This window comes from Vigna unguiculata, chromosome 3 (genome assembly GCF_037176805.1).
Source record: "Vigna unguiculata cultivar grain cowpea cultivar isolate G323 ecotype 2 chromosome 3, ASM3717680v1, whole genome shotgun sequence".
Classification (NCBI taxonomy): Eukaryota; Viridiplantae; Streptophyta; class Magnoliopsida; order Fabales; family Fabaceae; genus Vigna; species Vigna unguiculata.
The window spans coordinates 2,101,842-2,114,411 of record NC_140794.1 but is presented as its reverse complement, the minus strand read 5'-3'; the positions used below and the strand labels follow the sequence as shown (position 1 = coordinate 2,114,411).

At 30.5% G+C, this 12,570-nt stretch overlaps 3 protein-coding genes across 3 annotated transcripts; 2 read left to right on the top strand and 1 right to left on the bottom strand.

The window, feature by feature from the left end:
• Positions 1–2,507: 2,507 nt before the first annotated feature.
• On the top strand, positions 2,508–3,390 carry LOC114177639 (large ribosomal subunit protein eL31-like). The gene is made up of 3 exons (XM_028063065.2): positions 2,508–2,650; positions 2,748–2,844; positions 2,946–3,390. The coding sequence occupies exons 2-3, from the start codon at positions 2,762–2,764 to the stop codon at positions 3,223–3,225; spliced, it is 363 nt and encodes a 120-aa protein (XP_027918866.1). The 5' UTR covers positions 2,508–2,650; positions 2,748–2,761; the 3' UTR covers positions 3,226–3,390.
• Positions 3,391–5,795: 2,405 nt separating this feature from the next.
• LOC114176840 (histone-lysine N-methyltransferase) lies at positions 5,796–8,313 on the top strand. The gene is made up of 7 exons (XM_028062021.2): positions 5,796–5,993; positions 6,112–6,173; positions 6,281–6,364; positions 7,026–7,080; positions 7,307–7,442; positions 7,697–7,747; positions 7,845–8,313. The coding sequence occupies exons 1-7, from the start codon at positions 5,900–5,902 to the stop codon at positions 7,942–7,944; spliced, it is 582 nt and encodes a 193-aa protein (XP_027917822.1). The 5' UTR covers positions 5,796–5,899; the 3' UTR covers positions 7,945–8,313.
• A 1,367-nt stretch (positions 8,314–9,680) lies between these two features.
• LOC114178364 (asparagine--tRNA ligase, cytoplasmic 1-like) lies at positions 9,681–12,525 on the bottom strand. The gene is made up of 6 exons (XM_028064211.2): positions 11,932–12,525; positions 11,048–11,641; positions 10,544–10,800; positions 10,323–10,452; positions 10,177–10,235; positions 9,681–10,055 (listed from the first exon to the last, which is right to left on the bottom strand). The coding sequence occupies exons 1-6, from the start codon at positions 12,412–12,414 to the stop codon at positions 9,872–9,874; spliced, it is 1,707 nt and encodes a 568-aa protein (XP_027920012.1). The 5' UTR covers positions 12,415–12,525; the 3' UTR covers positions 9,681–9,871.
• Positions 12,526–12,570: the final 45 nt, after the last annotated feature.

Here is a 12,570-nt window from a genome sequence, read left to right as displayed (position 1 = left end):
ATCCAATTATTTAGGTTTATTATATTTAATTTTAATGGCTCTTCTATCCAATTATTTAGGTTCTGACAATGGTTGGTTTCCCAAATAAATTGTAGTTATTGTACTTAAATTTTAGTTTGATTTTAAAATTATGAATCCTCAAATAAATTGTAGTTAATGTACATAAATTTTAGTTTGATTTTAAAATTATGATTCTTATAGATTTTTATTTAATGAGATGACAATTGTCGATACTAAAATGCTAAATAAATTTCATATTCTTGTTCTATAAACGGGAAATTTTTAAACAAACTGAAAAATAAATTACTCATTAATCATTAAAATTAACGGTTTATAAGAAATCATATTACTGTTAAAAAAAAGTTATTAACATTGTCGTAAATTTGATTTAATGGTTTAAAAATTATATTTTTGTTGGTACTTTGCATAATCATTCGTAAGTGTTATCATGGAACTCTATCTACTATTATCATGAAATATTTTGAGGTACATCAATTAGACATTCTTTATTAGAGCGTAGAGGTGGAAGAATAAATAAGAAGATAAATGTCATATTAATAAATTGTTTATTTTTTATTATTGGAAAAAGTCTAGATTGGGTTAAATCTTTTTAAAAATAAATAAACTTAATCTTTCAAATGCTTAAAATATATAGCAATAAATGCACTGGAAAACAAATTTGTAATGTTTGTAGTGATTAAATAGGCTTTAATGTATCGAATGTATACTAAAATATATCAATATTGTATGAGAAAAATATTTTAATCTTCATCCCTTTTAGAAAATGTATGGCAATAATTAGTACAAAATATTAAAAGGTAAGTTCTGGATATTAATATCGAAAAAAAATCTATTATAGTTATCGCAGTACCATTTTTTTGAATTAATTTTTCACTGGCCAACATATTTTTACCAAATATTTTGAAGGATTAAATAAGAGTTAAAAGATATTTTTTTCAGTATTTATATTTATGGCAATTATATTTTTAATAAATTTTGAAATTTTAATGTAACAATATGAAAAAAAATATATATATTTATTATTAAGTTGTTTTTGTTTCTGAAATATTTTATATATTTTTATATCATAATGACATCTTATTAATTCAGGTTGTAATATGTAATTTTTATCAGTTTGGATCATATATACATCAAAACTGGAGAAAACAACTCACAATATTCACTCTAAAATATTAAATTTTAAACATTTCATTTTAAAATAAAATACTAAATACTAAATTAATCAAATATTCAAAAGCTTGAAATTTATTTAAACCTTATGCAATTTTTGGGTGATTAAAATGATCCTTGATTTTTAACTCTTCCACAAAACAACACTTGTAATTGCATATAAATTAGTATTTATAAATTAAATCTTTTCTCAGATGAAGAATGATAACGAAAAATAGTTTTGTATAATGAATACATTGTAGATGGTTTAAACTTTTAATTAGATATGTTCTATAATCTATATGTTTTATTTAAACCTTTAGACTATCCAATTTTTCCCTTTGAAAAAAAAAAATACATGGAAACTTCATTTTCTCTTGGTATATTTACAAAATAGTAACTGTGTTTGATTTTTTTTTTTTAATAGTAACGGTGTTTGACGAATAAGTATAACGAAATAGTGAACAATTAGAACAAGATTTTCCAAGAACCGCTTCAAATCTGCGAGAGGGTAAGTTTTGTTTGGTTGGCGAGAGAAATGAATCGGTAAATTCACACGAAGAAACTCGCAAAGAAATTTCGCAATTCGGAAGACCAAAACCACTTTCTTCCGGTGGACTAATTTAAATTTTGATTAAAAAATAATTTAAAAATCATATTTAATCCACTTTTTATTATAAAAAAATATTTATTAATACTACAACTATAAAATTAAATATAAATATGTTTTACAATTTTATTATAGATAATTAATTTGTTTCAGAAAAATTATTAAATTTTAAAAAAATCACTTAAAGAATAAAAGTGGTAAAGTAATTATTTTAATTTATAAAAGAATTATTAAAACAAATTTATATAAAACAAATCTATAACAATATATAAAAAAATTCCTTTTTTTCCACATTTTATAATATTAATTTTATCCTTAATTATTTTAAAAATTAATTATTTTATAAATAATTTATTTTTAAACGTTATTCTAGCCACTTCTTTTGTTTTAAACCATTATTTAAAAAAAATTGTACATAACTTTTTTTAATATACATTTAACAACTATTTTAAATTAATTATATATTTGTCATTAATTTTAACTTAAATAATTTAAAAATTAAAATATGTGAACACAGTGTTAGTGTTAGTATATATTAATAGAAAATAGTCTTTTATTTAAAGAAAATAACCTACCCCTCTATTAAGCTTAAAAAAATAGTTAACCTATTAGACAGTTAAGTTCAGTTATTTGTACTTATCCATCAAAAAGCAATTAAAAAAAAAAAACTCAAAACAAATTTGTTTTTTTTCTCCCTAACAAAATACTCCATGCGGAGGCCCGTAGATTTTACCCATTACGCATATGAGGCCCATTAGGGTTTGGGTTTTATTATTATTGTATGTGAAAACCCCATTGTATATTTCCTTCTTGTGCCGCAGTCTCTTCCCCCTCTCTCGGCATCGCTGCATTTTCCGAATCGGAAGCAAGGTATGTTATCTTCTCTGCTCGATTTCCAGTAATAAATGTTTCTATCTGCGTATTCGTTCAGAGAGAAGCAAATCTTGAGTATATATTACATGCATAGGTGAGTGAATAACAATGGTGGAGAAAGCCAAGGGTAGGAAAGAGGAGGTCGTCTCTCGAGAGTACACCATCAACCTCCACAAACGCTTGCATGGCTGGTAATATTTTTTTTCTCGATCCTTCTTTCTTAGATTGATAATCAATTGATATTTTAAGTATGTAATTTTTGTTTCCGATGTTTTTAATACTGTATAAACAGCACGTTTAAGAAGAAGGCTCCTAATGCGATTAAGGAGATAAGGAAATTTGCGCAGAAGGCGATGGGAACGAATGACGTGAGGGTGGATGTGAAGCTGAACAAGTATGTCTGGAGTCAGGGGATCCGGAGTGTTCCCAGGAGGATTAGGGTTTGCATTGCTCGCAAGAGGAATGATGACGAGGATGCCAAAGAAGAGTTGTACTCTCTTGTTACCGTCGTCGAGATCCCCAAGGAGGAGCTTAAAGGTTTGGGCACTAAGGTTATTGATGACGAGGATTGATTATCTACTTTGATGTATCTGTTGGTTATAGTTGATTTTGCGTATTTTATGAGACATTGGAAATATTTAGTTTGAGAATATTGATATTTGCGCATTTTATATTTATCTTTTAACTTGTTGAGACATGGGGAATATTTAGTGCGAGAATATTGATTTTCTGCCCCAGTTTTGATTGCCTTAGAAAAATGATAACATATTTGAGTTTTGACACAGTTTTTCCCTTGCTATGGTTGGTTCATAATAGGATAGTGAAGGGAATAAATACTGCTTAAAGAACAGGATTTAACAACATTAGAAAAGGGTAGCTTGAGCCTTTGTGGTAATACATCTAGAAACATCTCTGCTGAGTCTTCCTATGAAAAAAATAAGCATTTTAGAGTGGTATTAAGCTTGGTAAGAAGCTATATTTGGTTTGATCGAGTTGTGGATAATGAATTTTGGAGTTTCATTAGAATTCCTCGTAACTTTGTCAAGGAAAAACAATCTTTATAAACCTAGCTTTCCTAATTGGCATTACCACATTGGTGTGGATGAATTCAAAAATTGCTGCAGTTTAATTGTTGTTGTTGCAAACCCCATCCTGTCTCCCAAAACAGTGTTATTGAGTGCATAAGACGGTGCTTTCTGAAAAAATTGGATTAAATTGAACCGGTTTTAAGGTGATATGGAAATATTTGAACTGAATTGGTTTTCTAAAATCGAACTGGATTGTAAATCCTTTATATTGTGGTTTGGATTGTAAAATTCACGTTATCAGTTTTTATTTCTCAAAGCAACGGAACTGAACACCTTGGAATATTATGGATCCAATGTATTCCGAATCCGAATCAGTATGGTTCGTTTTTTCTTTCTGCATCCTCTGATCCCCCAATGAATTTGTGGACATTGTACTGTGTTTTGTACCGAAGCTACCACTGGCTTTCTTGGTTGTCCTCGTTGCATTGTTAGGCAGGTTAGGTTAAAAATCTAATATCCATTTATTAATATCATTACGTTTTATAAACAACGTTAATAAATATAAGCAGTAAAAATATAAATGAATAAAAATAAATTGCTATGATAATAATACACCATTATAATTTTTTTTGTTATAAAAATAAATTGCTATGATAATAATACACCATTATAATCTTTTTTGTTATAAAAATAAATTGCTATGATAATAATACACCATTATAATGCTTAAATTATATTGGATTATATTTAATTTTAATGGTTCATCAATCCATTCAATTAGATTCTGGCATTTATTGGTCTCCCAAGTAAATTGTAGTTAATGTACTTAAATTTTAGTTTGATTTTAAATTTATGATTTTTTAAATAAATTGTAGTTGATGTACATAAATTTTAGTTTGATTTTAAAATTATGATTCTTATAGATATATTTATTTATTGAGATGACAATTATCGATACAAAAATGCGAAATAAACTTCATATTCTTGTTCTCTAAACGGAAAATTTTTAAATAAAATGAACCCAAACAAATTATTCATTAATCATTAAAATTAACGGTTTATCAGAAATAGTGCTGTAAAAAGTTATTAAAATTGTCGTAAATTTGATTTAATGGTTTAAAAATAATATTTATTGTTAGTACTTCGCATAATCATTCGTAAGTATTATCGTTGAACTCTATCTATAACTATTATAATGGAATTTTATGAGGTACTTCAATAAGACATTCTTATACTTTTAAACTTTAAATTGCTTTGAGCGTAAAGGTGGAAGAATAAATAAGAAGGAAGAAAGATATCATATTAATTAATTGTTTATTTTTTATTATTGGAAAAAGTCTAGATTGGAGTACATTAAAAATTAGTAACAATATGAATATGAATATATATATATATATATATATAAATTAGTTTAAAAAATATTATTTTTAGTATTTATATTTTTGGAAATTATATTTTTAATAAATTTTGAAATTTTAATGTAACAAATATATATATATATATATATATATATATATATATATATATATATATATTAATATGTTGTTTTTGTCTCTGAAATATTTTATATATTTTTATATCATAATGACATCTTATTAATTCATGTCGTAATATGTCATTTTTATATACACCAAAACTGGAGAAAACAACACAAAATATTCAATCTAAAATATTAAATTTTAAACATTTCATTTTAAAATAAAATATTAAATACTAAATAAATCAAATACTCATATATCAAAAACTTGAAATTTATTTAAACCTTATGCAATTTTTCGTGTGATTAAATTGATCCTTGATTTTTAACTCTCCCACAAAACAACGCTTGTAATTGCATATAAATTAATATTTATAAATTAAATCTTTACTCAAATAAAGAATGATAAAGAAAAATAACTTTGTATATGAATACATTGTAGATGGTTTAAACTTTTAATTAGATATGTTCCATATATTTTATTTAAACTTTTAGACTCTCCAATTTTTCCCTTATTTTATTTGAAAAAAAAAAACATGGAAGCTTCATTTTCTCGTAGTATAATTTACAAAATAGTAACTGTGTTTGATTTTCTTAATAGTTAATCATAGAATAGATTGACCAATAAATATAACGAAATAATTAACAATTAGAACAAGACTTTCCAAGAACCGTTTCAAATCTGCGACGAGAGAAAGTGTAGTTTGGTTGGCGAGAGAGAGGAATCGGTAAATTCGAACAATGAAGAAGCTGGCAAGGAAATTTCGCAATTCGGAAGACGAAAACCTCTCTCTTCCGGTGCACGACGGAGACTCACGTCCCTTAGAATCTCATGGTACGATCTTCCTCGACTATTTCCGATTGCAGAAAAATTAAAATTATAAATATTTGATTTTGTTTTCTAAATTCGAATTGCGTGTCTAATTAATGAAGACTTAGATTTTGATGCGCAGAGCAAGAAGAGTTAGTTCATTCTCTTGAAAGAAGTCAAGCTCAGCAGAGTCGCTTATGGAGGGTACATTCACAACACAATCTTACCTTTCTTTCTTGTTAAACACAATATCATTGAATTCTTTAACATATTGGACTCCTGCTAACCTGGTGTTCTTTTTTATTATATAGATGGTATTCGCAACTTTGTTCTTCTGTTACATCGTGTTTCTTTTGTACTCCATTTTGCACCAGGCTTTAACACCATGGGAACTGGTATTTTCAAGACTCTTTGCTATATTTTGCACCGAAAATTTCCAAGTTGTGAATTACTGTCTTCTGGAAGAATCGTTGAAAATAGAAACAGAGAGTATATACTGAAGGAGGTTTATTTATCTCGTATCTGTCTAGGTTGCTTGTGATTTGAGAAAGTAGAGTTTTGTTGTTAGAGCAATTATTTTTTATATTTTCATCTGGGTCTTATGGGATTTGATAAGCATTTTTCTTTTCTATTTAATTTATGTCTCATCTATTTTGGTGACATATTCAGTCAGTAGTGGGTGGATTCTTCGATTGGATAAACTCTCAATAAACTTGTAAAAGAATAGATTAAGAAGACAAAAAATGAATTAAGCGTTTCCCGTTAGTTAAAAATCACTTGTACAACTGAGCTTTTTGCAAGTGTACAATTTGATTTTTGACTTATGAGAAAAGTTCAATTCATTTTACCTTCTTATTTTCTTCTCCTTTTAGTGTTTGTGGAAAAACCTTTTCAAATAGGAGGTATGTTAAAATCTGACATAGTGGGAAGGCTCTGCATTTTACTCTTTTCCAGATTTGTAAGATTGAAGTATTTTTTTAGCTGTTTTTTTTTTCAATCTCATGATAGTTGCCTTTACTGAATATGCTACGTCTCTCTTTGTTCTTTGATAAACAGCGGTATCATGCGTACTTTATGGAGGAGATCTACTCATGGAGTATTATATCTGCAGGTTCACTTCTCGCATCTGAATTTCTGTTTCCTATTTTAATCAGGAACTGTTTCATTGATTCGTTTTGTATTATTCTGTTCTATAAAATTGTAGATTTTAGTCCCTTTGTGCCCTTATTCGCATTATCTGCGTATACTGATTTGCAGCGATGAAATACATGTTCTCCACATATCACAATTTATGTGGATCATTGCTGTGAACTTATTTAATTGAATAAATTTTACAGACTCGGTGGCTGTTTTAGCATGCTTGTTTGCCATCATAGGACTGCTACATGAATCAAACAATAGCAGGAGATGGATCAAGTACTCATGGTATACTGCCATTATCCTGGCAGTTTTCTGGTTATATTACATGTTGAGGTAAAGTTACTTGATAAGCATGATTGATGCATTTAACATATATTCCATACAGGATTCTGCATATTGTTAAATGTAGAAAAGTGAAATGAAATATATTGCAAATTTCTATATGTATTTTAAATGTTAAGAAGCAACAAATTTATGTTTGTTTTAGATTTTAACATCATAGAATTGTGATGTTATATTTTTAATATTATTTTATATATCATTCAATTATTATAATCTATTTAATAATAATAACAATTTTTTTGTAGGTTGCCAAAGTTTCGTTGGGAAGTAATCTGGCTACCATTTGGTCCTCTTGGGTAGGCCATGCATTTCATCTGTTTAGTTTTGTTATGTTTTGTTATGTTTTGTGAGAATCAACCTGGTTTAAGTGCATTGCTTCTTACTGTGATCCAGAGCATCTGCACTCTGCCTCTATGTGGATCATTTACTAACCGAGTCATTAGAAGAGGTGAGAAAGCTTCGGGGATACATGTATACCTACAAAGCAAGCTAGAAAGATATCTGCTTAGTGATGGAGAAATGTGCATGAGAATCATTTTGGAGCATCATGACGAGACAAACTAAAGAATATTTTCCCTCTATGATATGGATTGGCCTCTAATATCCTTATCAGCAACGGCTTGGAACGGTGATGATTTCTTCTGTGGGTTCAGCTACTTTTTTTGTATTTCCTTTGATTGGATGAAAATCATGGGTGAAGATAGGAACTTTCACCAAATAAAAGATCAGCTAATAGCAGTTAAGGTGACATTTGAAGGTATATCATTTGTTTTTGTGAGGAGTTTTAGGTGTCGTGTACTTGAGATCAGTTTAACATTTACTGCATCAATGGGTAAAGAAAGCACATATCAATTTTGTTTTCTATTATGCCCAAAGATAACGGAAGAGTTTGGTGAAAAGTGTCATGATTATTCGGGGAGCATGATGGTTGTAGGAGGGTGTGTGCTTGTTTGCATAGATTTACAAAAGATTTACAGATTGCAGTAAAAACTTCTGATTTTGGAAAAATTGCATAAAGATTCGTTTTGTTACTAGGTGGAATTTCATTACTTAGGATTCGTTTTGTTACATCAGTCTTGTTTTCTGTTACTCGTCCCCTTTTTTCGGAAATGATACTTACAAAGGATAGAATTTCAAAAGTGTATTCCTATCACTTGTTATTGTGAAGAAAATTCTTGTGGGAGATTTGAAAGAACAATATTTTAGGCTTTTTCAAGTAATTTTTCAAGTACGTGTTTCGAGAGTTATTTAAATTCATTTATACTTTATTTAATATATTAGTTTCACCAAAATATTTAGGTTGCTTTTAAATTTTACCAAGTGGGTATATATTTTACCAATTTTATTTGGATTTTTCAGATATTATTTCAAGTTATCAGCTTAAAACTTTCTCTTTTTCCATTATGCAACCTCAAATTTTAATAAAATTATACTTTAAACTAGGATTGCCAAATAAGTCTTTTTAATGGATCGAACTAGGATGGTGAGTCGGTTCAATTTTTAAAATAATAATTATATTTTAAAAAAGTTGGAAAGTAATAGTATTTTAATGTATTATAATTTATGAAACAAACAACATAATCTAAAAATTAAAATTAGTTTTTCAATATAATTTAAAGCAGCTGTAATGGTCTAATTAAGTTGGACTATTTGACTTACAATATATTTTAACAATATTTTCACTATTGTTTCTAGAAAAAAAAATCATAAATTATAATATTTTTATACTCATTTCTGAAAATCATATTTTCTTAATTTATATTGAAATTAATTTTAATTTATAAAAAAAACTTTTTACTTCTTTTTTAGTTTATTTATATTGAAATATTTATTCAAACATATCCATAATATATATTCCTAGAAATATGAAAAATCAAACTAGAATTAGACATTTTAATATATTAGATAATTGGGTACCGACAAAAGACAAGTTTTCTAAGATGTGTGTAATCCGGATTAATTAAAAGAGCACATATACAACTAGAAAGATAAAAATAATAGATTTGAGTTGTAGGATTTGATGAAAACAAATGTATATATATATATATATATATATATATATATATATATATATATATATATAGTTTTTGACAAGATTAAAATGTATACATATCATTATTTTAATGAAAAAATGCAAAGGCAACTATTTGTATCCTCTGGCAGAGCCTGGATTCAATTGGTCTGACGTAGAATTAAACAAATATAAAAGTAGATATTAAAAAAATGAAATAACAGATCAAAACCCAGAATCCTTTAAAAATAAATTAGTTCGGCAAAAAAGAGGAATCTCCAAGACCCACTCGTGGTGTCTGCAACCACAATAAAAAAATTAAATGCTATATATAATTACTACATTTCCCTTTTCAACTTAACTACTAGTGCAAGAGAATGACAAGCACTAAATATCAGAAAGAGGAAGATCATAGATCTGCTCTGCCAGGATATCGTGGAAAGGGAATCACATCTCTAATATTTTCCAGGCCGGTTGCAAAGAGAATCATTCTTTCAAAGCCAAGCCCAAATCCCGCATGTTTCACTGTTCCATACCGCCTCAGATCAAGGTACCACTCGTATGGCTCAAGGGGCAAACCCATTTCCTTTATTCTGCAACCCAAAAATACAAGTCAAATAACTTCCAAGGAATGAAATCAGGAAAACACAGTAAACATATTATAAGTATATATATATATATATATATATATATATATATATATATATTATGAACCTTGACTGAATGACATCATAACGCTCTTCTCTTTGGCTTCCACCAATTAGCTCTCCCACCTGAAAATTTGCATTTACTTAAATACAAGCTTCTATTATGCCAAAAAAACCAAAAACATGTTCAAGATAAAACACACAAAACGCCACCTTTGGTACAAGCACATCCATAGCAGCCACTGTTTTTAAGTCATCATTGAGCCGCATGTAGAATGCTTTGATTTCTTTTGGATAGTTATAGACAATGACTGGCTTCTGAAATTTTACCTCTGTCAGGAATCTGCATAACACCATTCCATCAAGATATCACACAACACAAATCAATACGAACAAGAGCTGGATCAAAAGGTGAAAAAGAGATTACAAAGTACCTTTCATGCTCAGATGCTAAGTCAATACCCCATTTCACTTCATTCTCAAATTTTTTACCATTCTTCACAGCGTCTTCTAGTATTTCCACTGCTTCTGTATACGAAACTCGAATAAAGGGGGTGGAAGCAACCAACTTTAAACGATCAATGCAACCTTTATCAAACTTATCAGCCATAAACTCCATATCCTCAAGGCAGTTGTCAAGTAACCACTGACACAAAAATTTCACATACGCCTCGGCACAGTTCATATCATCCTATACAGAAAACACAAAAACCATGGACTTTACTGCTTCCAGCACAAAAAATTAAAAACATCAAATCTTATAAAAGTAGGTAAAGTAGGAAGGTTTGCACTGGACAAATTAAATAGTTCACAGCCCCAAACTAAAAAAAATGTATCAACATTCAACAGATAACTATAACAGAACTAAGACTAACAACAATAATGTTGCATCTGAACATAATCATGGTCATTTATGAGTGAGTTCAAATTTAATATACCTTCAACTCTGCAAACGCAATCTCAGGTTCTACCATCCAAAACTCAGCCAAATGCCTTGAAGTGTGAGAATTCTCCGCGCGAAAAGTGGGGCCAAAGGTATACACACTGCTAAGTGCACACACATAAGACTCAACTTGAAGCTGACCCGAAACCGTCAAAAACGCTTGACGTGCAAAGAAATCTTTCCCATAATCCACCTTTCCATCATCCTTCTTAGGAATCCCAGGCTTAAGCTTAGACCTCTCCTCCACCTTAGCCAAACTCTCCTTCGCCTTCTTAAGCTGATCCACAGCAGCACCAATCTCTGGCTTAGTCGCCTTGGCAGCTTTCAACTGAGACACAACATCCCCTTTCTCCTTAACAACCAACCTAGCCGCTTCCACATCTGCCTCCGTAGGAGGCGGATTCTGCAACAACTCCTTCTCCAATCTCTCAGCCTCACTCAGCAAAGTCGTCACCTGAAACATCTCACCCGCACCCTCACAATCACTCGTGGTAACAATCGGTGTGTGCACGTAAAGAAACCCTTCTTTGTTGAAAAAAGTATGCGTAGCATATGCAAGAGCATTTCTAATTCTAGCCACCGCAGATATCTGCAATCACATACAACATAATTATAACTACAAAAAGTAATAACAACCAAATCAATTAAGTGTATCTATAACAATTGAGATCTCATTTTTCAGCAATTTCTCACAATATCTATCCACAATTTCCCAAACCGAGATAATAGGTAAAGGTTTTTGCCCTCATACAATCAGAATCCGTATTAAGTCACAAAATCACGATAACACTATAAAACCTCAGAGTAAGATTATGCCATAAAAACTAAATTCATTAACACTTTTAGAATAACAGTTTATGACAAAAAGATGGAAGGTACCGTGTTGGTCCTAGAACGAAGATGAACGAAATCTCTGAGGAACTCAAGAGTAAGTCTCATTTTGGGCAGAGGATATTTGGCGGGATCGACAGGGCCTACGTGGAGGACCTTATCGGCGCGGAGTTCGATCTTCTGTTTGGTGCCGGCGGGAGGAAGCTTGAGGTGGCCATCGACGACGACGCAAGTTCCAGTGGGGACGAGTTGACCGAGTTCGCCGAGCGAGGCTTCAACGATAACTTGGAGGTTACCGGCGCAGCTGCCGTCGTTGATTTCGAGGAAGGCGAAGGCGTCCTTGTCAGCTTTCCGACCAGTCTTGACCCAGCCGCCAACGCGCGCCTTCCGGCCGGCCAAACCCGAGCCGCCGTCAGGACGGGAAATGATGGAGCGGATCGGGACGCGGTCCGAGAATTGCGCCTTTGGTACCTCGTCGTCGAGAGTGGTGACTGCGAGTTGGTCCGTCGGAGGAGAAGATGTGTCTGCCATTGCAGCTGACGGCGGCGGCGGAGGAAATGGGTGGCGCACTAAGAAGTGCGAAAGGTAAACCCTAAATTGGAGTGTGAAATTCTGATGTGTCTACTGTTAACTCTTCTTTTTTATTAATGCGAATAATAACTGGACAGGTTTTAGCTTTTACTCATT

Bases quoted from the DNA above. Each gene is read 5' to 3' on its own strand.
- LOC114177639 (XM_028063065.2), top strand. From the start codon at position 2,762: ATGGTGGAGAAAGCCAAGGGTAGGAAAGAGGAGGTCGTCTCTCGAGAG. The intron at 2,845-2,945 runs GTAATATTTTTT...CTGTATAAACAG, and splicing joins CACAAACGCTTGCATGGCTG to CACGTTTAAGAAGAAGGCTC.
- LOC114178364 (XM_028064211.2), bottom strand. From the start codon at position 12,414: ATGGCAGACACATCTTCTCCTCCGACGGACCAACTCGCAGTCACCACT. The intron at 11,642-11,931 runs GTACCTTCCATC...ATGTGATTGCAG, and splicing joins TTCGTTCTAGGACCAACACG to ATATCTGCGGTGGCTAGAAT. The intron at 10,236-10,322 runs GTGGCGTTTTGT...GCAAATTTTCAG, and splicing joins TGGATGTGCTTGTACCAAAG to GTGGGAGAGCTAATTGGTGG.
- LOC114176840 (XM_028062021.2), top strand. From the start codon at position 5,900: ATGAAGAAGCTGGCAAGGAAATTTCGCAATTCGGAAGACGAAAACCTC. The intron at 6,365-7,025 runs GTATTTTCAAGA...TTTGATAAACAG, and splicing joins CTTTAACACCATGGGAACTG to CGGTATCATGCGTACTTTAT. The intron at 7,748-7,844 runs GTAGGCCATGCA...ACTGTGATCCAG, and splicing joins CTACCATTTGGTCCTCTTGG to AGCATCTGCACTCTGCCTCT.